The sequence below is a fragment of the Ixodes scapularis genome, unplaced genomic scaffold (assembly GCF_016920785.2).
Source record: "Ixodes scapularis isolate PalLabHiFi unplaced genomic scaffold, ASM1692078v2 PGA_scaffold4__175_contigs__length_147842914, whole genome shotgun sequence".
NCBI lineage: Eukaryota > Metazoa > Arthropoda > Arachnida > Ixodida > Ixodidae > Ixodes > Ixodes scapularis.
The window spans coordinates 93,036,784-93,063,088 of NW_024609879.1; the positions used below are offsets into that span (position 1 = coordinate 93,036,784).

The following is a 26,305-nucleotide window of genomic DNA, read 5'->3' on the forward strand; positions in this document are numbered from 1 at the left end:
GCTGCTCATTAGAAATATATTGACCTATTTGGCCCACCAGTACCACCGCATCGCGGCGGCGTGCCGGCCGGCCCAAGCCCCGCTGTCCTCCATTCACCCCCAAAAAGGAAGTGTTTCGTCAACAACATTCGTGTTTTTTTTTTTTTTTTTTTTTTTTCAGTGTTAATTCTAAAAGACAGATGTCGTAAATATCGCATAATACCTCAACAAAAAACAAAATTCTGAAGAAAAAAAAAAAAAAATTCCCCCGGGGGATTGAACGAAGATTCTGAGCTAATCCACGAAGATCCTGAGCTAATCCACAACTTAGAGTAGGCGTGTTTTCAACTGCCGGCACTTTTCCCCCCGGTTATTGTGCCGGCTGCCGGCAGAATAGAGACTACCAAGGAAAAACACGCAGTGCAAAAGCTGCTCGTGGCTAACCCTCAAGGGAACGCGCTACAACGCACGAAGAGTTCATATGGCGCCGATCTCGCTCAAGTGTGCGCGAAAGACGGGCGCATGCCCATGGTTCTGAAGACCACTGCGCGAGCACGTTCTATCACGTTGGTCTGTGTCAGAGATGTTCTACTTCCCATTCAATAAAGCCGCAAGAACGTCCACACACATCCCCGGGAATTCATGACATCCACAACCACCACAACAATCAAAAATCGACGGAGGACACGGCTCAGGATCCTGGATTGGATTGTTTCGTTTAGTTTCTTGCGAAGAGTTCGAATCAAAATTATTTTTACTTGGTCAATTATTTAATATTTTATTCCTTCTCAAAGTTAAAAAAAATATAGTTGACAGAAAGTAAACGTTACTTTCTACATAAAACGGAAATAGGGTTTTAGGGTAGTTCCATCAGTTCCACTTTCGTTTCGGGCGATGCGCCAAACGCTCGTTTTAATTGTTAAAGAGTCAAACAGATCTTCGCACATCGTAATTTCGCCGAGAAATGTTCGCGCGTCACAAGCGTCAAGCTGCCGGTGATCGTTGCCCAACCGAGTACAATGTCGTCCCGTATTGAAAATCGCAGTCGCGAGGATGCCGCCGACGTCGCACTCACGACGCCGCTAAAGCAGCCGCCGACATTATCCTGGAAGCCGCCAATATTATTATTATTATTTTTTTTTTTTAACTCTGCTCGTCCCTCTTTGGAGAAGCGCAAAGACGCACGCTATTTCCGAGAAATAGCGCACGCTAAGATTGCGCACGCAAAGTGCAAAACCTGGTTTGCGTTCGGAGTGTGCGCAGTGGCGACGACGCTATTCTTTGCGTACGCAAAGCTTTAGCATGCGCAATTCTAAAACTCCCTATTAATAATCTTACATTTCTTTAAAAAAATCGGCAGAATGGAAGCCATATGGCATATATTCCTCTCAATATTTTCTTCTGCAGCAAACCAAGAGCAAACACAGTTTCTCAATGTTAGTCGTTGTTGTTGTGCCCCAAACCCTTTCTAAAGTAACGATTTAACGCTCGTAGGTAAAATAGATCGGTAGCGATTTACGATCCCCACTATCCGAACAAGCTTTGGCGCGACCGGAAGGATCATATACGATTGACCAATGCGCCCGGATATCCACACATCAGATTACTATTTATTACAGTAACTTTCCGAATACATCGCGCATAACTGAAACAAGAACTTCGAGAAACTGGATTGGATTGATTTGAATTGGGTAAGGTTGATATTTTTCTTTTAATAAAATATTCATTCCGTTGTTGAAAAGTTTGGTTAAGGAAGCAAAAACAAAAATTGCAACACAAAATAAAAAATTACATTTAGAAATTTTACACAGACCGCTGACACCACTTGACACAAACACGATTACCAGAGAGTCACCCAATATACGAAAGTAGACAATCCAATCCAGTGCGTCGGGGGACCTTGCATTCTTGTGTCTTCGCGTCTGCCGCGTCTGCTGTATGTTTGCACCGGATGCGAAGAAATCCTCGTTTTTTTTTTTTTGAGAACTCTGCAGTTTATAATTTGTGACCAGATCCTTGAATCAGTCGCTCGAATCAAGCGGGGAGAGACGCGTTTCTTTGCTAATGTTGTAACCAAGTCGGGCTCGTTTGACCGCACAGTTCGAGGGGTCATTCGTCAAGATACCGCTCGTTACTATTATTATCATTTAATTCAAAACGACCTCGGGGTTCAGACAGTGTTCCGCCGATATGCTGTATGTGTGTCGTTTGAGGCGGTGGACTGGTCGTTGCGATGTGCTTTGCTGTGCTAGCACACGATATCTAGTTGCTTCGTGATACACGTTCGTCACGCATCTGAGCCCGCGAGGCCAACAACAAACTAATTTTCGAGTGGCGCTATGCGTGTTGCCGGAACAAAGATGGGCTCGCCGAGTGTTCGGGTACTCCATACTTCTCAAGCATGAACGCCCGATTGGTAGGAATGGTGCGGCAGGTCGCGGAGCGCTGTGATGTACCACGGGTGCTGCTCTACAAAGATGCAACATCGGAGGTGACAAAACAAGTACCGGAGACAACCAGATTGGTAGCCGTGGGCGGCACACGGCCGTCCCTTGCTGTCTACATTATGGGAAAGAAGACGATCGAACGTGTGGAGTTGTTCGACAACTCGCGGGGCAGCGGCATACTGTGCGGGGCGTGGAGTGCAGTCACGTTACCTCAGGGCCAAGTACATGGCAGGGCTTGACATTACGTGAATTACGTGTCTGCTACGCGGCCAGCACGAGGAAATGGCTTTCCACGCCGTGATGGAGTGTTGTGTGCTGAGGCCACTCGTGCCACCTGATGTGGATAACTGCCGTTACACCGGAGCTCGTGGTATTGAAACCGGCGTGGCAGGAACGGGCGACGTGTAGTGGCGATGCGTCCAATGTTCCGACGACGGATGGACACTGGAAAGCCCCTGTATCTGGGAAAAGTGGTGCATTCTCTTTCCTTCTCATTCAAAATACCCTCCTTAACCCACCTCTAGCTTCCGGTATGTGACGGAGGCGCCCTCTGGATGTCCCCAAGCGTCTCGATGTCTCACTCAGTTCAAGTGGCGCGACGCCGGTCGTGTAAACTTTTCTCGTCACATAAGTGTGGCAATGACCTCATTTAGATCCCTCATTTGCATCCGATTGCCCTGAAGCCGCTCTAGATCTGTTCGTCCAACTGTGAATCCCGAAAGTGCTTGGATAATTGCCCCAATCGTCCCTACTGTGTAGCATTATCGGTCAGTGTCTCGTGGGTACCTGTCTGCCCCTTCAGCTTCACAGGAATCGCAAATTGTTTTAATTATCATATAAAACCTCCAAATTGCAATTATATGCTTCATGATTTTACATGGTTCACCACCTCTTTTTATTGTGTGGAGAGAAAGCATACTTGTGCTTGTCGTACTGGCCTCGCTCACAGTTATGTTGAAACGGGGTATAGATGCATCCACATGTTTGCGTCTGCAGTCGCGAGGGTGTTGCAAGCTATGAACACTGTGCAAAACAAAGCATGATACGCAAGCATGTACGCCACACTTGACGAGCTAGCATACTCCGCACGCACCCGTAAGTGGGAGCGACGCCGATGCTCCAAGCACGAGCAGGAGCAGGCCATTTTAAAAGATGCTTATTTCCACGGCACAAGTGCCCGTGCATGCCCGGCCAGCAGTGTTGTGCTCGCTTTTGCATCGCTCTCGCTTACAGTGGAATAGGGTGCATAACTCACTCTAAACAGCTGTCTTTTTACATTCTGGTGAGCTTTATACAGAGCATCTACATGACACAAGTTTGCGGCTCCTGTAGGGTTGAAATCTTCGACAGATTCAATGAAGCAAGGTTTTTCTCCGAGGTTCATTTTACAAAAAAGCTGTGGTGTAGCTTTTTTGACACGCCGCAGCTTTCCCAAGCTGCGGCATAGGAACACCTTGGAAAAGCAATTGCGACCGGAAGTCCAAAACCGAAAGCAAGATGTCATGTGACGATTGGCCAACAGAGTGTGTGGCGGCTTGTTCAAAGAATGTTGTCACTTTTCCCAAGATAGAGGGGCTTTAGGGCACTGTGGTCTTGCCTGTGCCCTCAAGGAAGTGGAAATCAGAAAACGTGAGAGGAGTGGTGGGCAAAAAACATTGAGGAAGGAGGGGTGCCATGAAAACCAGGCTTGGGCCTTTCTTGTCTGTTTTTCTTACTGTTTTCATTTAGTTAGATTCATTTTTTTATTTAGGCCGTGGTCGCCTGGTACAAGAGTTTCAGCCAGTGTAATCTAATCCAAATCATTTTCTAGATTTTGAGGGGAGGAATTTTTCTGTGAAGTGCTTGCTCTCGGTCGCGCTGTGTCTACTCCCAGTCTATACCAAACCTAAAATGTAAACTAATCTTTGCAGGTTATACTTGATGTGTTTTAAAAACATGTGTTCAAATATCAGTTGAAACCTTTTGTTCACTTTGCAAAAGAACCACTGCACTGCATGCTGACCATCTCTTTTGCCTTTCAGGTACAGCAGCCCTGATGATTGTTATGGAAAAATAGAAAAAGAATTGTGCAACTCCATGGGAGAAGTCACGACTTGCCAGCACTCGCCCCAGACCATCCTCTTGTATTTTTTTTTTTTTTAAAGTGTGATGTGATGCTGTATGACAAGCAATTTCTTTCTCTCAGTGCATTTGTCATTCAAAGTTCATTGTTTCTCAAACAAGCACAAGATGGCTCCACTTTACAACAGCAAAAAGCCTAGTTTTCTATCCTGTTGTATGTTTACGAGTCATTGTATTGCCTCCGGTATTTTGTAGATAAACCTTACTACAAACAAACAGTGCAAAAAACAGATAAAGAAAAGGAAGCGAACATACCCTGCAACACTGTGGTGTGTTTGTCCCCCTTATTCGTCTGTCTTTTGTTTTGTTTGTTTTTAATAGTGGTCTACCAATAAACCGTCATCAGCTCTCCTTTTTATAGTTTCACTAATCAAACAATTTTTTCTTGTTTTTAGGGGTTTCATGTACTGTCTGATGTTGGGGTGTGGACTTGTGAATATATACATTGCGGCATGTTCATAATTGAGATACCATCTACAGTAAGGATGCTCAATTGACTGTCTTCGTTGCAGACAGTGCCCCTCATTCAAGCTAGTTCAATATTGCTGCTATTCCTAATGCTGGATCTTGTATGGCATTGGACGTAGCAGTAGACGAGACAAATGCTCGTTGCCATCAAAGGCATTGTCGTCCAGTTCCAGTTTTTTTTAACTGGGTCAAAGCTTTTAGACGTTTTGCGGAAGCTGGTAGTTCTACGGCTGACTATAGTCGCGGCAGGGCATTTCTCTTCGATGTCCAGCTTCCAGCATGCGCTCGCTGCCTTCCACCATGCTTGGGTTGTGCATGCAAGCTCAAGGCTTACAATGTACCGAAGCATTATAGAAGGCAGGAATCTTGCCTTGGAGGCGGGACAACTGGAGATTCTCCTTGCCGATCTATCCCTGTTAATGTCTAATCTTGCAGTTTTCCTGCTCTTTGCTGCATGCAAACGCTTCCTCGCCTCTTCATTGCTAACGTGAAAAACTTCCTGCACTTTTTTTTTTCTCCAGAAGAGATTCTCCCTGACCTGACAGGTGAACGCTTTCTCCGCTCGGAGTCCGGCAGTCGACTCTTCCTGGACGGGTACAAGGAATTCGTCTCTAGAGTCAAGGAAGGTTAGTTCTGGTACATGTTCTATCCATGCCATAGAAACATAACTTAAAGAGTGGCGTACAATAATGTTCGGTTGAAATGTTTCTCACTTTTCATAAGCGTACTGGCATTGTAGTTTACCCAAGTATACTCGCACGCAATGCCACTGACCAAACAGCTTCGTTATCACAGTGTTATTTGAAAGATAAAAACTTTAATTTAGTCTCTTCACTTTATGTCGTGTAGCTACCAAGGCAGATTGGTGCACCCCCTTTAAGTGTTGCACGCTCCCGATTGCGTTTACGGTGAAGTGATAATTTTAGGGAAAATATTTCTGAGGCAGTAATTGTGGCTTAACACACCTTGCCTTTAGTTTTCTGGAGGGAAGGAGTGATAAGTTGGTTCCTCTGCTTGGTTCCCCATACAAAAAGCTTGTTTGTGTTCCAGATTTGTGTCCTAATAACATCGGCAGTTTATTCGTATTCCTACCCGCATCCGACCTAGAATTCAACTTTTTCTTTTACTTTTGACTCGAATGGGTACTGAAACAAAATTCTAGCAGGTGTCTAAATGTCGACTATATTGTGACAGCACCGGGAAAACACCAACTTTTTGTTTGAAAGGACACAGAATCTTTGTTTGCAACGAATAAAACAATTACCAAATTGCACCTGGCGCAGGCTCCCAAAGCTACTTGCAATGTCGTTACATCAACCTTCCCCAAAAACCAGCGCTGCTCCACAGAAGTACTACGCTGAGCTCCAAGTGCGTGTAGGCTGTTATACTTGGCCGAACCAGATTTCCCTTCTCTCCCTTGCCTCTTCAACTCCTGCAGATGGGGAATAAAAAGGAAAAAGGGGGTGAGACCGAGAGGAGGAGTAGGTCAGTGTAGTTTGGGAGAGTAAGTGACTCACCTCTTCTCCACCTGTGTCTGCCGTGACGTCCAACCAGCCCCCGGGTATCTCGAGCGGCTGGGTTTCAACGCGTCGATGCCCCCAAGTGGCATAGCTTATAACCAAGCCAGTCTCGCCGTAGCCTTTCCGATGAACGGAAACGTACGTAACATCACAAACGCAATGGAGGCACCGAATTTTCTGAAACGCATCATTCCCCCGAGGGCTGCTCTTCGAGCGCTTGCCAGAATCGGCTTTTTAGAACAAAAGATATGGCCACCCGTTCAAAATACTAGCGTGCGACTGTCTTTCGCAGATATTGTTTATTCTGCCTAACCTATTTTCATGTGAGAGGTATATTTTAATTTTCATTTCAGTATCTTTAAAGAGAAAGTTTTGTTGCATGTGCCCGCGTGCCAATGGAAATCTTGCTAAGCCATGCTTATTATGCATTTAGCTTTTGGAACACCGTAGAGAAACATCAATGAGGAGTGCCCAGAGGTGGATTTTGCCAAATACACATTTTAAAACTGGTGGTTAAGCAAACTTGGTGTAGGAGTTGGTGACTAAGAGAGGGGCAGTTGTGGCTGCCTTAAAAACCGCATGCAGTGCTTCAAGAAGCGTTGCAAGCCGAACGGCAGAATCCTGACGGGGCAGCACTTTGCGGGCTTGCAACTTATTTCCGCCAGATAACAGCACCGTAGCAGCACTTTTTTCAGGGGCAGTATGGTAACCATCAGCATCCTTGAGATGAAAGACCACTAGTGTTTAACCCTTTGATGGTCAAGTTTTTTTTCTAAAAGATGTTTCCCAGCTGTCAGGTATTGTTTTCAAACAAGTATTGTGAAGAAGTGGTCAATGCGCAGGTTTTTTCTTAATTATTTCACGGTAGCACATACAGTGCTTGCACGCTGTTAAGGTTTAGAACCATCAAACTAATAAATTGAAGGTGAATATTTGTCACCTTTTTTTCTATTCGGTTTCATTTTTGCGCATCTGCTTCTGCAACATTGCAGCGGCTTCAGATTCCTACCCGGAGGTACTTTACAGAACTTTTCCGTCGGATGATTAGCTCTCATCCTCTGAACCTAATTCCTAAGAGCGTTAGAAGTTTGAACTGGAACAGCCAGTGCTTTCGACACTACCGCCAGAGCGGTCGTTATGTTAAGTTAGCCCAGCAATCCGAAACACCGTGTGAATACAACGTTTATAGTTCACAGAAGACATAGCAGCACACCTACCGCGGTGCGCACAGTTTTGCGTTAGGGTGAGCACTTTCAAATGCGTAATCACCGACGTCCGTCATAGGGTTAAAGGGGTGGTTTAATGATATTTGTATTTTCAGTGAACATCACTTAGAATTAAAGGATGGTTCACACACTTGCGTTTGCTTATGAATAAGTTCTTGTGATCTCTTACGAGAGAACATAGTGGCACGCCGGCACCATTTATAAGTAGGCCCTGGATCTGCATTTCACTAGAGCGAAGTTTTCTCACTACTTGCTAGAAGCTTTTCACCATTTACGAGATGAAATGTACTCTTTAGGATAAATGGTCATTTATAACATTGTGAAACGTTCTTAAGGCACTGAAGAATGATGGACGAAAAAATTAGGAATATAGAAAAAAGTGTTTTACACTCCTGATAGATTGCACCAATCCGCTCTTTCGTCTCAAGAGATCACAAAAACTCCGTCCGTAACTCGGGTGCGGTGTTCTCGGTTTTTATTTTTTCTAAATTCGGTGTGCTTTTTCAGTTTTTGTCTAAAAAGCAAATTTTCAGGATTTTCGGGTGAATATTTTACAGGCATAAAAGTTTTTTCTTGTTTTTTTGGTTACTCTTTGTGCAGTAACCCCAATCAACCCAAAACCGTATGTGGTCATTGTTGTGCATGTCTTTTTGTCAGCACTGGGTGAATTTTTACGAATGATTGTGCTTAGCACGGTGCTGTCACGGCGCGAGTGCATTTTCTATATGAAAGGTGACTATCTGGAACCTATGTGATTGGGCCTAAAACTCAACACGACAATTTTGTATGATAAGATTTGTTTTCATTTCAATTTTTGTGCTTACAGTTGTTAAAATAAGTTTTTTCCATTCCAATTTGTAAGGCTAAAAGAATGATTAAACATACATATAAAAGTACAGACGAGGCAGGTATCGGCACATATTATGCCTAGGTTGAACATAAAAAAGAACCTTAAGTTTCACTGGTAATCTGCATTGTAATTACTTTATCTGATTGGAATAAATCCACCTGTGGTTTTTGAGGTTTTCTCTAGTAATGCACACACATTATTTTCTGTTAGTAACAGTCTGGCTTGAGAACAACTTGTCACCATTCTCGACGGCTGCTCAACGTTTCCTTTTCATACGAGTGGTCATAAATTTATGCTCAGATATGGCAAGCTGCCAAATGCAAAGTACTGAAGTAACTAAAGCTGATCAATTGGTCAAATGGGTGCCAAAATACAATCGGTATGAAATTTCTAAGCATCGCATACTTTATGTACTCTTAAAACTCTGGCTGCAATGCGCGACTCTCGGCATTGGTTTCAAGAAAAACTTTGAAAATGCCCCCCCCCCCCCCCATACATTGACCAGTTGCATAACAATTCGGTCATTGAAAACAATCCAAACCCTCTCTCTAGAGAACTGATCATTTGGCACAAAAATTGGGGTTACAAAGGAGAACAAAAATTGTGACTCCCAAAATATTGTTTATTGTTGAGCTCTCCAAAGCATAAAGTGAGAGGATGCTGACACTCTATAAAAAAAGTGCATCACAAGGTCACACAATAACAACCTCCCTCCCTTGACCCCCCCCAAGAAGAACAGTTCATTAGCTGTGCCATACCACTCTAAAATGCTACCCATTTTCACTTCGGTGCCAGTTAGCTTCTGTAAATTGACAAACATTCTAACCCAAGAGCATTGCCCAGCCCCTTTGAAAGCGTACAGAAACCAAATTTTGGAGGTCGTCTCTTTGCTTCAGCTTGAAGCAGGTTAGAGTAGGACTTCACCAGTAGAAATATTTCATAGGTATATGCGACAAAACATTTTAAACTGGATAAAACGATAACCAAAAGTCAGCTGGTGGACGTCTGTGAAGCTTTAATAGGATGTCGCGAGGCGCTTTGGTGATGAAAGTCGCAACGGAGTTGGCCACCATAGATTTTGGTTTCAAGCGGCCCTTCCGGCAATGCTTGTGTGGGGTTGTTTGGGGCATGACCAGGTTTTGTGTTACGAAATGTTGATCTAAACAGGCCCGAAGGTCCACCTATGTTGATGACGGAATAGCCGCCTTGGTTGAATGCTACGCATACTCAATCACTGTCAAGTCAGCATAACCACCATCAATGCTAAAGAGACTGCCCGCACGGCTCTGCAGAGTGGCGTACATAGAAACTAGGGATGTCGCGAACCACCCTAGGTTCGATTTCGAAAGGTTTCGATATTTGCGAAGCGAACTGAGGTTCGATTTCGAAAAATTTCGATATTTTCGTACCGACCGAGGTTCGATTTCGAAAAATTCGCAACTTTTGTCCACAGCGGAGTTTCGAATTCGAAAATTTCGAAGCTTTCACGGTTTCTAAAATTTCGAATTCGAATATTTCGAATATTTTTTTACTTCAGGTTCGATAAATTCGAAGATTTCGAAATTCTTTGTAAAAAAAATTCGAAAACTTCGAACGCTTCGAATTTTTATAGACATGAAGTTCGAACAATTCGAAGATTTCGAATTTCTTTTGGCATAAAGTTCGAAAAGTTCGAAAGTTTCGATTCTCTTTTAACGCTAAATTCAAAAAAAAAAAAAAAAAAAAAACTTTGAAGATTTTGAATTTTTTTTTAATCCAAGTTTTCAAAGTTTGAAGTCCGATTTTCAAGTTTTTCTACAGTTTCAGTTTCAAATAACGTTTTCACGACTCACTTGTTTTTTTAACAAAATCAAGTTTAGAAAAGTTAGGGTGTGATATCTAGATTCTGCGAAGTTGGTAAGGCAATTAAATGAGACGACGAGTGTCCCGGACGTGCTAGAATATTTGCCAGTGCAGAATTGTGACCGCCAGCCCCCGGGGGGGGGTCTTTATCACGCAGTAGTGATTGCACGAACACACTGTTTTACGAGACTCATCCAGTTCGAAACGGCCAGGGGCGAGCAGGAGGTTGAGGCTCAGAGAAACCTTGAAGCGACCTGGCAAACTAGCTCGCCACCCCTTGCACGCTGGTAGTAATCCGATCCGGTGAAGTTTATAATTGTACTGGAGGTTTATTTTCTGGGACGGAGGAATCGCCTCGCAAAAAGCACAAAGGCCGACACAACTCGAGGTCGAGGAGCGTTCTACCATACAAGTGGCGTCGGAAGAGGAAAAACGGGGGGAAAGAGGGTAGCGGGGGGGGGGCTTCAGCCTCCTTCTCCCCCTTGCAGGTATTTCGGACTGTTAAAGAAAACAATACGGGGAAAGAGGGCGTGGTCGAGCTTATTTTAATCTGAAATTATTTATGCATATGTATAGCTACTATCGCCCTTCACTGCATAAAAGGTTGCTCAGATGGTCATTGTTAGAAACTCGTTGTCAGAAGGCACTGCTCGTCACATGCTTAGTGGTTCGGAAGTTCAAAGCTGTCTTTTCGACCTAAACACCTGTGCCGATAGTAACAAAAAAAAAAAAAAAAAAAAAAGAATAAATGCGGGAATAAAGAGCAGGAGAAAAAAAAAAAAAAAAAACTATCAAGAATTCGTTGGAAGTGTTCTATTCTTGCATATTCAGAGGTTCAGAACTTCGAAACAAGTTTCTTTTACCAAAATGTGTACAGGCTAAAAGAAACACGTCCCAGGAACGTGAAGCGAAAAAAAAAAAAAAAGTTTTCTTTTAATGACGTGCTGAACTTGAACACTACTAGAAATCTTCTGCCATGAGTTAATTTATTCCTTAACGTGAAAAAACAATAAATATATTATTTTGTATTCTGCAGATGGCAATGATATGTACTGTCTGTGGTGTTAATTTAAATGCGATACCTCAAACAACTTAGACGAAAATAAATATCAAGTTTAGGTCATAATTGCATGCAGATACATGTTTGGACATTCCTTCGAAACTCACGTTGAATAACAATAATCACATCTTAAGACGGCACTTACCTACGCTATACATAGATCATTTTTAAAAAAAAGTATAACATATCTACCATAAATAGCTCCGGCTGCAGCGTGCTTCAAATCTGGCACAAACGATAATCGTCAAAAACCCGTCATCCGTCCTCGCCCCTTCGGGGATTTATTTCTTTAAACCTAAGCATGCCAGAACATTGAAATAAATGACATTGTCTTTCGTAAGGAACGCAGCACCGCGTGTAAAAGTTCGAGAAAAAAAATTACGAATGTACCTACTTGAAATCAAATGAAACCGTCGGCCGGTCTTTCGAAGTTCGACGAACGTCGAACTTTTACCCTATAAGTTCGAAGTTCGTCAAACTTCTGACTTTTCAGAATTCGAAAGTTCGAAACTTTTCGAATTTTCTTGATAAATAAGTTCGAAAGTTCGAAATTTATCGAATTTTTTGGTCAGTCAAGTTCGAAAGTTCGACAAGCATCGAACCTTGCAGCGCAATAAGTTCGAAAGTTCGAAAAAGATCGAATTTTTTAGCGTAATAAGTTCGACGGTTCGAAAAGCGTCGAACTTTTTAGCTTAACAAGTTCGAAAATTCGACCTCCGTCGAATTTTACGATATAGACAATTCGAAAAATCGAAATCTTTCGAACCTTTCAAACCGCTTGATTCGATCATCGAAACTTCGATTCGAAAAAAGTTCGCGGCATCCCTAATAGAAACAAATCGCTGCGGTGTTTTTAGTGGCCTCGAGGATGCGTGAGGGAGCAGACGTCCAGGGAGATACGTTTGAACTACAAGAGTGTCGGCAAGAGTCGCGTTAATATTTTTTCATGTTGGAAGCGGAGCTGCGCTCCTGGACTGCATCTTGATAACCGTTTCGGGAAATATCCTTTACAGCCAATTGTATGAAGCGTTGGGAATACAACCGAATATACATACTGTTGGGAATAAAAGGGACATAGTGCTGAAAAAAAAGTGCACATACCCATGTGGCAATGGCAATCCTTACGACGTTTATTTGAGGTCTATAACACTCAAGAAAGGAGACTGAATTGATGAGAATGTCTTTTTGACGAGAGCATTAGCCGCCGGTGCTTCTGAAAACAAGGGGAGGACAAGAAGAAGAGACTGGCCTTTTTTATCCGAAAATACGAGCCAGGTTTCAAACTATTGATATGGGAAGGGTCCAGAAAGGTTGCTTGGGCATATTTTCATTCAGCGAGCCAGTCGATCGTCGGCAGATGGTCTTTGGCAGGGTTGTCATGGCAACGTTGGGTCAAAGTGCCTTGCTAGGCCTATCATTCCTTGGCGGTTGGTTGGTCGGTGGGATCTTTCTCGTCATAGCTTTTTCTCGTCATCTGTGGTTACAGGGTTTGTCTCCGCGCCATTCAGTTGGTCATGTTTCTGTTGAAGTGCTTTAATCTTTCCTCTTTCTGCTTGAAGTCGGGACGCACATGGAGAACACATAGAAATGTCCGGTGGTCGTTGCAATGACATAAGTGAGCAGTGTTGTGAGCCATGTGGATATGATCGTAGTAGAAAGTGCGTACGACATCTCTGGAGCTGTCGTACGATTTAATTGGAACTTAAGCATAACTTACAATAATTCTGCATCATCAATTTGAATTAGTTCTTAATACATATATAACTTTCTTGTTGTAGGATCGCTTTGTGAATAAGAGCCTGTTGCGGACGACAGTGACAAGGCAGACGGGTCATACAAATACAGCTCTAGTCCGACTCGCTTCTCAACCTTCGTGGCCACTAGTGATGTAGTGGCGTCTGTCCTCATTAACGTTATCATAAGCACCGCTCTCGTCGCGTGATCAGCCATCACACATGAGGCATCTCCGCCGGCTCCGCAATCCTCCCGTGATATGACACAGCCGTCGGGTGGTTCGACTAAGCGAGGTTGTAGCGCGTTGATGCCTCCAAGTGGCAAAGCTCATAACTACGGCATGCTTGGCCCTACGTGACACAATGACGTCAAGGGTGCACCGGATCTCCCGACATGCATCGCGCTCTTCAGTGGCTGATTGTGAAGCACTTGCGAAACTCCCGGCATGAAAAGCAGAAAATATAGTCATCTGCTCAAAATAGCAGCATGATTATTATTTACACTTTCAGCTGACCCTATTCTACATATTTCTTGGCATTTCCTTTTATTTTAAGTTATTCTGTATCCCTTTAAGGGAACACTAGTCTTGGCTCTTATTTCTTGGGCCAAGCCCACTGAAACAGCGCAAGCTTGTTCAAACTTTAGAGCGGATTTCACATACTGTAAACTACTTATTTTTTGCGGGCTCAATATTTCGCGATTTGGGTCAAAGCTGAAGTTATGGAATGATTCGTGGGTTCTAATTTTTGCGACATGATGGGATCTCAATATAGATGCCAATGTGTTTACCTTTTACCAGAATTGTTTCCGAGACCTGTTTTTTGCCAACTGTAGGCATTTCGCGAAATTTGCGAAAATTAAGTTGTTTACAGTATCATTTTTTTTGTCTTTTTTTAATAAGTAGGTTAGTTTCTAGGATAATTATAATGAACCAGACTGTTTCCAAAAACAGTAGAAAAATTATTTAGAAAAAAGAATGTTTAACATGTTTAGATACTACAAATTATGAAGAATGCAATGTTGGAAGCACTTTTTGATTGGACCATTATTGGTGACTTTACAACACATCGAAGTTCAGTGCTCAATATGTGGCTACCAAGCAGTAAAACATTATTTCAGTTAGGTAAAACTTTTTCTACACCTATATTGACAAATCTGCTTTCAACATTGCATGCTTTGCAGATTAGCTGCATGTTGCTAAAAACGTTTCTGTCTGCCCTAGATGTTGAGATATCTGTTTCTGAAAATTTGTAATGAGTCCAAAATTTGTGTTTTGAGGAAGTGTTGTTTTAGCATCAGCTTCAGTGCAATTTCAGCCCACATAGATGTTATAAAGTAATCTTCAATATCATCATTTGAAGAAAAAAAGTTTTTGAGGGATATTGTGGCTCCAAAGACCCGTGTCTCCCCTTAACCACTTCTACTTTTTGCAAAACAGCAGCCTTGCACATGCAAGAGCATTTAACATTGTGATTGAGTGCATGCATCCTTGAGATATTATTGGGCCTGTACCTACTCTCTGCAAACTCTGGTTGACCCTTATCTGCATCTGTCATCTTCATTGTGCATGTCATTAAGTACCTTCACTTTTTTCTCGGTGTTCAAAATTTCCTTCTCAGCAAGTTGGGGACACGGTTCTCTTTCACACACTCTTTCAAATGTGTGCATTAACTGATCTCGAGGAACATGGTAATGCCCACAAAATTCATACTTTCTGAGAAGTTATGAGCAAATTGAATTTAGAATTACAAAAGGAAATCTCGTGTTTTGGTGTCATTACACGTGAATGTTGAGGTAACAATGATAGGAGCAAAGTGACTGGCCAATTAGTGGCAACCTAGGAGTGGAGCAGGCATTTCAAAACCTTGTTCATATTACATTGCCTCTGGCAGAAAGGAAAAGAAAAACGAAAGCTGGTCAAGTAGAGTAAGTGTAAGCACTCCTGCAAAGCACACGATCGTCAAGGATGCCATTTATGTTGTGTTTTAATTTTCTTCTTCCTTTTGTGTTTTTTGTTTGCACACAACATTTCTGATGCCTCTAGTTCCCCAGCAGTTGCGCGTGCCTGTTACTACGCTCTATCCCAGCGTGGCAGAGGGCTTGGTTCTTGTTGAGAAATAATGTGTATTGATTTCTGAGGCTTTCACTTTGGTTTCTGAGTCATGTACCTCGTGAAAGGCATACGTCATCACTGATACTAGAATGCCAAACCTGATAGCTGGGCAAAATGGCCGCTTGGGCGAGTTGGTTATCCATGTCTCAAAATAACAGTGCAAGTATTGAGTTACACCCAAACGCAAGTCACCACAGGCCACAAAAACAATCACAGATAGTGACAGAATCACAGCAGACAAAAACACTGTGTGTTTTGTCTGTTCAACACTGTGTGAGTGTTTTATCTGCTGTGATTGTGTCACTATGTGTGATTGTTTCTGTGGCCTGTGGTGACTTGTGTTTCTGTGTAACTCCATGCTTGTGCTGTTATTTTGAGACCTGATAGCTGGGGTCCCTTTAAGCCTTCACGTAGCTTCGCTAGAACCTGCTACTTACTACTTTATCTACTTCAATGCTTTACAAGGTGTTTTCATCGACATCATTTCATCCACCATTTTTTTGGTTTGGCACGTGCAGAAGGCCAGTATTCCAAAGATTCACACAACCCCCTCAAATCAGTAGTGTACAAAAGCTTATGAGCTTGATCACACCTTTTCTCACTCACTCTATCAACAAAATGGCAGACTGATGTCATGTGAACACATATCATTGTGAGCCTGACATGGAAGACAGTCTGCTATGTTTTTGTGTGTAATGTCCATAGCTCAAGCTATCTTTCCCCTTCCCCGCTTTATGTCTGCAGATTAAGAAAAATGTATACTGATTTAGAAAGTGCATCTCTTCAACAGAGCCGGGTGACGATCCAGCCTTTGACCCAGAGGACGAGAGCCTCGACCACGAAGACAGTAACAGCCAGCCCCCACCCCAGGGACAGTGGTGGAAAAGGACACGCCCTGGCCAGGAACGCGGCAAGCACAAGTGCCGCTTCTGCCTCTACTCGAGCAACAGGAAGAGTCACGTGACCACCCACGAGAGGATCCACACGAAGGAGAAGCCCTTCTGCTGTGGCGTCTGCCAGCAGACATTCACGCAAAAGGTCCACCTGCAGGATCACGAAAGGATCCACACAGGCGAGAAGCCCTTCACGTGCGACCTTTGCCAGAAGAGGTTTGCACTCAAAATCAACTTGACGGCCCACCAGAGGACACACACGGGTGAGAAGCGACACCAGTGCGGCGTGTGCGGGAAGCGGTTCAACGAGAGCGGCAATCTGGTGACTCACTTGAGGATGCACACGGGGGAGAAGCCGTTCAAGTGCGTCACCTGCGGAAAGGCGTTCACGCGGAGTAACTACTTGAAGGCTCATCAGAGGAAGAGCCACGAGGGCGAAAAACTTGCCAGCAGGACGCCTGCGGAAGACGTCGGCACCAAAGACTCGCTTAGCGGGTCTCTGTTGGAGCAGGATCAGTGAAGGGCCGGCTCCAACGGAGCATTGCAGCCAGTCAACCGAAGATGTGTGAACCAGTTTTGATTGGCATGATTGGCACTTTAGCTGGTGAACAGTGCTTGGCTCTCCTGTTGGTTTCTAGGGCCCTACAGGAGGGTGTAGCAGGGATTCTAGCCAGCAGTTGCCTTATGTGGACAATGTTATCTAGGCGGCCCACATGTTGGGCCTCATATGTTTCCTTTTGCCAGAATGAAATTCAGCTTTTCTAAGGGTGCTTGATGCCATCATCACTCACTGTCTTGGCTACTCGAAAGGAGCCTGTGATTCTCAAAGGGCAGCGACCTTTGGCTAAGGGATTTAGCTCCTTCGGTACTACACTCTCTTAGGTGTCGCCTTGGGAGGTTATGTAATTTAAGGGTTATGTCACTCTATGATGGAGTAAACCCTTTAAATATGCTTATTTCTTTGCATCACACTCTTATGAAAACTCGTTGATAAGTAGTACACCTGTTAAAAAAATACAACAGCCGTGGCTGGCCCCTCAAGTTTTAATGGGGCATTTCCTATGACAAAATCATCATGAATGACCATTGATTTTAGTGAGTGTCATTTCAGCACCGACCCAGGTTTGAACCCCGGCGGGGCTTGTACCTGGGTCGGTGCAGTGGCAGCCGGATATTATAGCCAACAAATATTAACCCATCTAGTCTAGAGGGGTAACAGATTTCTAGTTTATTGCAAATGTGCCGGCAAAACGGGCAGGTTTTGTATGAAAACAAAAATTAATAACAAAATAAAACAAGAAAATTAAACTACTAAAACAGAAACTACTTGAAGAAAAATAATGAATAGGGAATTAAAAGAATGAAACAGCACAAACTACACACAAAGTGATCTGTGCAGAACACGTTCCGTGCTCTGGTTTTCGTCATCATGTGTTATTGCTGATTCAGTTTTTAAGCATGTTTCTTTTGGTGCCAATGTTTGATGTCTGTGGAAAAAAGGCCCACATAAAATTTGTGTCAGAAGTACGCTGGCCTAACATCTTGCCTTCACAAATTCTGAGAATTTCGACTGACTGCATTCTTTGCAATTACCCCGCAGAGCCGGTTGAGATTGCTTCGAACATCAAAGGCAAAAGCTTTGACATCACCAGCGAGGGACCAAGCCAACGACGAGAAGATGGGCTCCTTCGTGGCCTCTGTTCTCACTCGAGTCGTAACAAGAGCCATACAAAGCTTCACGAAGGGACATTTGAGCCAGAGAGGCCGTTCTATCAAGAAGGAGTTTCTGGGAGGCATCACCTAAGTGCTCCTGGAGGAACCCACAGACACAAAAGCCACTCCGAAGGCAGCACTCTCGGTGGCACGCTTACGAGCAACTTTTTGTTGACAGTTCACGGCAGGATTCATTCCGATGAAAGACCCTTTATGCTTCCGGGTAGGCCCTCGGCTGCTCGCCATAGGATTCATTCGGACGAAAGGCCCCTGATGTGCACCACCTGTCTGAAGGTGCTTCCTTCAAAGAGCAAGCTCCAGGAGCACGAAAGAGTGCACACAGGCGAGAGGCCCTTTGAGTGCACGACATGTGGAAAAACATACAAGCGGAGAACTCACTTGAGAGACCATCTGTTCAGCCACATGCCAGTGGCCAATCTACAATGACAGCGATAGGCATGCTCTATTTAAATATCGCTCGGATGAGCAGAGTGTGACCATCCATTCATTTGTTTATTTTTTGACGTGCGTGTGGGAAATAAAACTTGATAATCAGCATCAGCATGGCTTTTGGCATGCAGTAAAAGATAAACGAAGGAAAGAACTTGTGCAGTGATATGATTGTGCGCCAAACTGCGCCAGGGGGCTAACCCTGCTACATCCTGCTACATTTTCCTAGAATATGGTAATCTGCGCCAAACCTGTGCCAAAAAACCGATTTCGGTCGCCTTTCGAAACTGAAACTAAACTGAATACCGTAATTGAGCATGCGTGGGTTATGTGGCGCTGTCTCGCGTTCCTGTCGTTTCTCGTCTCGTGTCTTTTTTACACATTTTCAACGATAGACGCGCGTGTGTGCGGACGATCCGACGCTAGCATGACGGGTACCAGTCATGCTGTGAAACGAAACGACGTTTTTGTACGGCAGGAGTTACTTTGCGAGCTGAAGCACTCGCTCCTGAAAGCAACGGCCGTGGGAAAACTATATTTGGTCCCTGCCTTTTATTCACTGTGGTCGCGCGACGTTGGGTCTCGCCGTCCCGTTGCTGCAGATATGGGCAAACTCTATGGCATGGGCAATAGCCTTTTCACTGTCGCCCGGGTTTTAGAAACCGAATAAAGCCATTATTATTATTATTACTAAGTACCGCCGCATGTTAATGAACATTTCTTATTTGAATGATATACGTTACTAAACAAATCCCTCCTTAAAGGGACACTGACAGGGTATTTATGCTCGCCGAGGTTTTTATTTGCACGTGACATATGAGAGCTCAACTACCCAGAACAGAATTTGCGGCTCGAAATTCGGTTTCTTTCCGCCCGAAAACCGCCGGTCAGGAACTGGCCGGTTCGAGCCTCGCTCACTCTCTTTTTCGCGGTCACGGGCCGTTTTCTAAGGTATCGATGCGACCACCAAATTTAATCAAAGTCGTGGGTCACTGAAGGCACACACTCAATATTAAAAATAGAAAAAAATGTGAAACCCATTTTTTGTGGCTTCTAAAAAGCTGTAAATACGTTGATTGAAAAAAAAAAGTTCCACAGACAACCGGAAGCATTCTGTGCGTTCGTCGTTTCGCGTATCGTGGGACTTGCGGGGACGACGATGGCAGCGGACGACGGGCGTGGGACCTCTATTTCAGAACTGTCGTTCGCGGTACCGGCGAATTCTGTCTATCGTTAAAAAGAGAAATTTGGGACTGATCAAAAGAATTGGTATTCATCCCGTACGACACGCCCGGCCACCAAGCCGATTTGCACGAAGACGTCGCCGAGCCGTCGCTCCCTTCTTGTGGCTGAAGACATCGCTCGCGCAAACGTCAAGCACGACGTGTCTAGAGCACTATAGAGCTCCTACGGAGCAGAGTAGCGCAATCCTTTGAACACGGTGTTTTGCCGACAACATGGCCGACAGAGCGGCTCGGCGCGAGTCACGTGGTACTCAGGGTTCCAGGAGGCGGCCCGCCCTATGGGAGAATACATGGAGATCGACACAACACGGCTGATTAAAAAATGAGCGGCAAGTTCACACCTTTCAAAACTAGTCTGTCGTAAAGTTAGTAAAGCACTAAACACTTTATCAAAGTTTTAATAATATCGGATGCGTGTGTAAATTTTGAGAAGGCAATTTCCAAAGCAATGGCGTTTGAAGCAGACGATTTTTGCTCGCAGCGGAGATGGGCTTTTCGGGTTGGCCGGAGCGGGTCACGTGAATGGTGTGACGTCGCCGTGTCGTCTGCTGCATGATGCCGTTCAGGCAATTTTTTAAAAAAAGTTACGTCCTTGCGTGGCACAAAACTTAGCGCAAATTATTCTAAAATGTTCCATTATTATGTCAAAAACAATTTCCATTCCGTAAATCCCCACAATACTGAAGAAACAACGATTTTCTCACGTTCTCCATGCATTTCTGACCGCAGTTGGAACCTCCGGGCGTTCGCCGCTAGTCGCCGAGAGGCGGCGTTCTAGATTGCGCTACTCTGCTCCGAAGGAGCTATATAGTGCTCTAGACGTGTCTACTTTGAGTTGAATATGCACGCGTACGATTTCTTTACTAGGTGCGAATGTCCCCAAAGCGTGTTGCTTCCCGACTTCGACCCGGGAGTGCTTTTGCTAGAGAAAAATCGACAGCAAACTTTCCAACTTACAGTTTACCGGCTGAATTATTACTAAGGAAAGAGATCCACGGATCCACCACAAACAAGATGCCCCAGTAGCAGGGTGTAAGATAGACTAGGGTGCAACTGCTAGATCGGCGATCACGGGACATGGACGCCATTTAATTGCTAAATTTTGCTGGGAGTCTATGGGGCAAAGGTTCGTTTTCTTTCCTAACTCGGGTCATAGAAGCCCATTAAGGTGCTTGAATATTTTACACGAGGTATAAATGATTACTTTGCCATAGCCACCAGTTTTGTTCCGATAGGTTAAGTATTTTTTTAACGCGAAAAATCGTAAATTCCGCCATCTTGGACGTTGCTGCTTGTCTGGCAACTTTGCTTTCTCCGCTCCTTCCATAAAGCCCTGCATGCAACACGGCGCGCGTTGCACCCTGGGAACTAGTTGGCCAGGGAGGAGGGTGGCATGGTTTCGGTTTCGATCGACACGTCGACAAGAGATTGTTTTCTGGTCCCGAGAGCGTCATTTGTGGTCTCTAAACTAGCCTAAATGGCCAGACCTCGAAGCTTTAGCACAAGCCCGAGACGTATAGCTTGTCTTAACACATGCTTGTTGTATTTTTGTACTTGAACCTTCCTGTTAGCATTCCAATCGAGGTATGTGGACGAGCCACTGCTGGTAGTCTCGACGCTGCGAAGCTCGGGTGCTCGGGGATCTTGCTTGTGTACGAATCAACAAGCTGCAGCAACCAATAAGTATGCATACATCGAGCTCGCGCCTTTGCATTAGTGTTGCTGATCAGGAAGTTTGCTTCGTGCGTCCATAGACGAAATATTACTTTTTGCAATTACTGTTTTTCTTAATGTGCCTGAGTATGCGAGGTAAAACTCAGAGGTGCCATTGAAAAGCTCAATTTTAACACACTTATCTCTTATCTGTACTGACCCGCAGCACTGCACGAAGTGAAGTCCCCACCCGCTTGCATTCCACTAATATTCAACATCGCGTATGCGCATTAAGTTATACTGCAATCATATAGGCAAATTCGCGCATACAGGCCGTTTTACGAATGCAAAAGTCGAGCATTTGTGTGAAGAATGTCGCACCGTTCGCCGGTAGTGCGTCAGACGGGCATGAACCCCTATGCGCACCGCATTGGGGTTCATGCATGCCCGTCCGGCGCACGGTGCGACATTCTTCAGACAAGTGCTCGAACGAATTCAAAGCGCATTTGACGGCTGCTAATGGCCATAATATTTGTTATGTGTTTGCTTTCTTCCTGCCTGAGTGTGCCGAGATAATTTCAGACACACCGTTCCCGGCACAGATCTCGGGCGTCAGTAAAAGCTCGTCCAAAAAGGCTTAGCGAGGAGTAGGAGACGCTTGTTAGGGCCTCCGTCGTCGCTAGCCGATCTCAACGTTTGCTAAAAGTTAATCTTCTATCAGCATAAAATTCTGGTGGGAGATATATGATGACACGAGGAAGACATCAGAGTAACTTTTGTGCAGTAGTGAGGTCGAATTTATTGCGTTTCCTTAAAAGTTCACGCGTAAACGCTGGCCTCAACTTCGATACCCTGTGAGGATGCGGCTTGCTTTTCGCCCAATGAAGTAGCGAGAAGCGGACGTTGGGCAAACAAAATGCGTGTAACGCTCCAGACGAACAAATTTCAGTTGTAGTTCACTGGTACTAGACGGGATTACTAACATTGAGATGCACTCGTGGGGTGAGGTGACTAAGCCACGGCTTACTATGTTCGCATACGCACGCACAATATCCGGTGTTTCGGGAACCAAGGAAAGTGCCCCGGTCTTCGTTTTGTATCGCTCAAGAATGAGTGTATTGTACGTTCGTGAAAAGTCAGATAATCGAAAACGCAAGCAGCGCGTTCGGTCGCGGCGTGATAGCATGAGATGAAGCTGCTCAGTCGAAACTGAAACTGAGTGGCCAACTAGTTCCCAGAGTGCACTGCGTGGTATTTCGCCGCGATGGGGCGCGTCGGTTTTGGAAGAAGTCCATTCTCGGAGCGAGAAGGAAGCGAGAGAGGCTGCGCCAAGGCGCTCGTTGCTTGCAATGGGAGGCGAGAGGAGGAAAGGCGCATGGAGCAACAGAGTTGCAACAGAGCGGGCGCCTGCTCTCGTGCAGGCAACACTGGCGCATATCCTTTCTCGAATCCTCTCCCTCAGGTGCCGCCATTAAATTGCAAACGCTCTCCAGGTTTTGAGTTGCGCCCACCCTCACTACAGCCTCCCTAAGATAGACAGGTGGGGAAACGGCCCATAGAAACCTACCGCAGCGCCGTGACCCGATTGTGTACTCGTCTGCTTGCGGGTGGCTTGCGGGTACCCCCGATTTGCGACAAACGGCGCTGCGGCGAGAAGAAAAAAATTGGAATCGAATTTGCATGGAACTTTGTGGGAGAGTGCGCAAAATAAACTGAGAGCACGACAGTCCTTCATTGAAAATCCACGAGAAACCTTCTCCGTCAGTTTAACCGGTCGCCACCGTTCGCCCACCCGGAGTGAAAGTTCGCGGTGCTCCACATAGATGGCGCCACAGAAAAAGAGAAAACCGAGGGGGACACAATCGGGTCGCTCATTTGGCTCTCGTTTCACCACCTGTCTATCTTACACCCTGCCCAGTAGCTCAGTGGGAAAGACGTCCGGTTGGCACGCGGTAGACTGGGTTCAATCTCCCGTAAAACTTTTTTTTTTTTTCAAACATTTTCCGATGTTTACATATCTTTTTTTTTTTTTTTTTTTTTTTTTTTTTTTTTTTTTTTTACAATCATCAGTGAAGAAACAAACAAAAAAAATAACAAACAAATTTTGTGGACGATACTTCGCTGAATTAAATCGTATGGGATTTCCGTTTTGACACCTGCGAACTCAATGTAATCACTTTCCACAAAATGCAAGGAGCATATAAATCAGGTAGCGTCCGCTTTCCGAGGTGCCCGTATATGTTCTACAGAAATTGCAGCCAGCCATTGGTCCCGATCCCGTTGATCTTTCGGAAACTCTGTCGCACAATGCCCCTTTTTTTCGGATGCAGGACATGTGAGCCAGCTCTTCACGCAACATCTTGGGTGTATTCTTTTCGGAGCCGATCATGAAAATTCACCACGGGCACTCACTACTCATCTCCAACTCCTCAATGTACAAAACAACTCATCTTGGAGTACAGAACAACGAGCGGAACAAACATAACTGCGAAAGAATTGCACGGCGAGAAGTTCCCGCACGCCGCATTGCACGCCGCATGTCGTGTCGTTTGCTACGGAGAGGAGAAAAACAAAAAACAAAAAAACGCACGGTCGGGTGTAGCCACGTGACTTCCGCCACTCTCTCCCTTCTCTCCACTTCTCCGACCTCCGTCGGGTTTCGGTTTCGGTTTCGAGCAGTTGCGTCTTTTGGCTTTATTAATAAAATACGCTGCTCTGTTGCAAAATATTAATTGGGTAGTCCTCCGACACCATAATGAAGCGCCTGGCAAAAAATAAAAAAATTTTTTGGGGGGTGTCAGTGTTTCTTTAACTCAGACTGTTGTGTCGAAGTATTGATTAACTAGGTTTCTCTCGGTGGGCTTTCTTTCCGAGAGCTACCCCGGTCCGTGAAATATCTGCCGCGAAAGAAGGTTGGTGAAGAGAAGTGAGCTAAAGCAAAGAAGGCAATGTCTGCACGGTGAACCCGCACAGCGCGCTGGTTGGTCTCGAGTTCGGTCGTTGTGCAAAGCGCTCCAAGAACTTTTTGACCCGCTCGCGACGTCTTGCATCGATGCGCTCAGGTGTGTGTTTAGCGGTTTAGCTTGTACCTTGCTTGCCGGCCTGGCAAGCACACGCTGCTGGACTGTTTTTTTCTCGTATGCTCGACAGTTACATTTTACATACAATGGCCGTGTTCCAAAATTTACTCGATCTTACTCCAGGGTAAGGGTTTTGTACCCTTGGCGTTTTAAAATCTACCCGCGTCCAGCGTTTTTCAATCTGTGCTGTCACGTTATACGATCCGCCGGAGTAACTCGGATCCATTTTGGTAAGATTCGGAACACAGCCTATATTGGGAATCAGTTGACAACAGAGCGGAGTGGCGTGGTTTCGGTTTAGATAGAGCAGCCGCTGTCTCCGCTTGCGCGACGAAGCACGCGCAACAGCAAGCCTGCCTAAGTTGCCCTCACGTGCATGCGAACATGATTGCACGACAGAGACACCAGCCGGGACGCTTGCAATCCGTTGTTTTACGTTTGCTTACTTTTGACAAAAATCTGGCGCGTCGGGAACTAATAAAACGACGGCAAGCGGTTTTTCGGAATTGCCTCGAGGGCTAACTAGCACTGTACACTTGTGGGATGTCTCAGCAGTAAAAACTCAAGCAGCGAGTTCCGTCACAACACATCACATCAGAACAGAACACAAAGTGCCCTTTGTTTGTACAGCACTTAAAAATAATATTTTTATTTTTCTAAGAATATCTGCTCCAAAAGCCACTTTTGCTGCTCCAAAACACTGTTTTAGCTGCTCCGAAAGCTGCTCTTGCTGCTCCAAAACACTGTTTTGATTGCTCCAAAATGCTGTTTTGGTTGCTCCGAAATGTGCGCCAAAATGGCTTAGGTCAGTCACATCACTGCTTAAGGAAAGCAGTGAAACACAGGATGCAAGAACTTCTAGAGATCAGCTAGGAAATCAAGGAACAGCTGCAGTGGCTGTAGTAAGCCCTTTAAAGGGATACTACAACGAAATTTCGGCGCTCATTTCTTGGTCTATATGTGTTCAAAAGAGCAGTATCACATGGAACATACCAATATCTTGTTAAAAAAGTCTCGAAAAAGAATTTTAAAACGAATTAAACGATTAGCAAAGAACACCTGGTGGATGTCGCTAACACTTCGTTTGTAATACCCGTCTAGGAACCTTCACAGCTAGTGACGGAGGTTGTCTCGTCTCCGGCCACGACGAGAGAAGGGGGAAGGAGGAACTCCCCTCCTCCCGAGAATCCCTTTTGTGTGTCGCAGAAGTCGCTATTGTCCTCCTAGAAGATTATAGAAGATTAACCCGTCACTCAAAATTCGTACAAAAGCAGCCGCTTCGGTGGCTGGAACGACTAGGCCATCCTCTCGACGTCAGCCTCGCCGTAGCTTTGCTCGTCTTGAGACGACCTACGTCACGATTGCGTTGGATGTCACGTGCTCAAAGCTGGGCCTTCTCCGAGCGCTTGCCAGAGTGGGCCGTTTATAACGCAAAATACAGCCACCAGGCTCAAAATACAAACGTGCGATTGTCATTTACGGATATTGTGGATCATATTCAACCTATTTTTGAACACGACGGGAATATTTCAAATTTCGTTGAAGTATCCCTTTAAAGGGATACCACAACGAAATTTCGTCGCTCATTTTTTGGTCTATATGTGTTCAAAGGAGCAGCATCACATCGAACATACCCATATCTTGTTAAAAAAGTCTCGAAAAGGAATTTTAAAACGAATTAAATGATTAGCAAAGAACACCTGGTGGATGTCGCTAACGCCTCGCTTTTAATGCCCGTCTAGGAACCTTGACAACTAGTGACGGAGGTTGTCTCGCCTCCGGCCACGACGAGAGAAGAGGGGCAGGAGGAACTCCCCTCTTCCCGAGAATGCCTTTTGTGTGTCGCAGAAGTCGCTATTGTCCCCCTACAAGATTATAGAAGATTAACCCGTCGCTCAAAATTCGTACAAAA

General features: G+C 44.8%; 1 protein-coding gene across 5 annotated transcripts; it reads left to right on the plus strand.

The window, feature by feature from the left end:
- The first annotated feature begins 1,859 nt into the window (after positions 1-1,859).
- On the plus strand, positions 1,860-18,524 carry LOC115328834 (endothelial zinc finger protein induced by tumor necrosis factor alpha). Of its 5 annotated transcripts, none has more exons than XM_040222630.2 (4): positions 1,860-3,193; positions 4,448-5,641; positions 16,151-16,816; positions 17,854-18,524. In XM_040222630.2, exons 2-3 carry the CDS (start codon positions 5,470-5,472, stop codon positions 16,771-16,773), a joined length of 795 nt encoding a protein of 264 aa, XP_040078564.1. In that variant the 5' UTR covers positions 1,860-3,193; positions 4,448-5,469; the 3' UTR covers positions 16,774-16,816; positions 17,854-18,524. The 5 variants fall into 5 exon arrangements, with proteins under 5 accessions (XP_040078564.1, XP_040078563.1, XP_040078565.1 ...); XM_040222629.1 differs by having other exon boundaries at positions 1,874-2,899; positions 5,537-5,641; XM_040222631.1 differs by having other exon boundaries at positions 1,874-2,796.
- The last annotated feature ends 7,781 nt before the right edge of the window (positions 18,525-26,305 follow it).

Excerpts from the sequence above, each read along its gene's own strand:
- LOC115328834 (XM_040222629.1), top strand. The coding sequence starts at position 2,764 with ATGTGGATAACTGCCGTTACACCGGAGCTCGTGGTATTGAAACCGGCG. Across the intron at positions 2,900-5,536 it reads CCCTGTATCTGGGAAAAGTG|AAGAGATTCTCCCTGACCTG; the intron begins GTGCATTCTCTT and ends TTTTTTCTCCAG. Across the intron at positions 5,642-16,150 it reads CGTCTCTAGAGTCAAGGAAG|AGCCGGGTGACGATCCAGCC; the intron begins GTTAGTTCTGGT and ends TCTCTTCAACAG.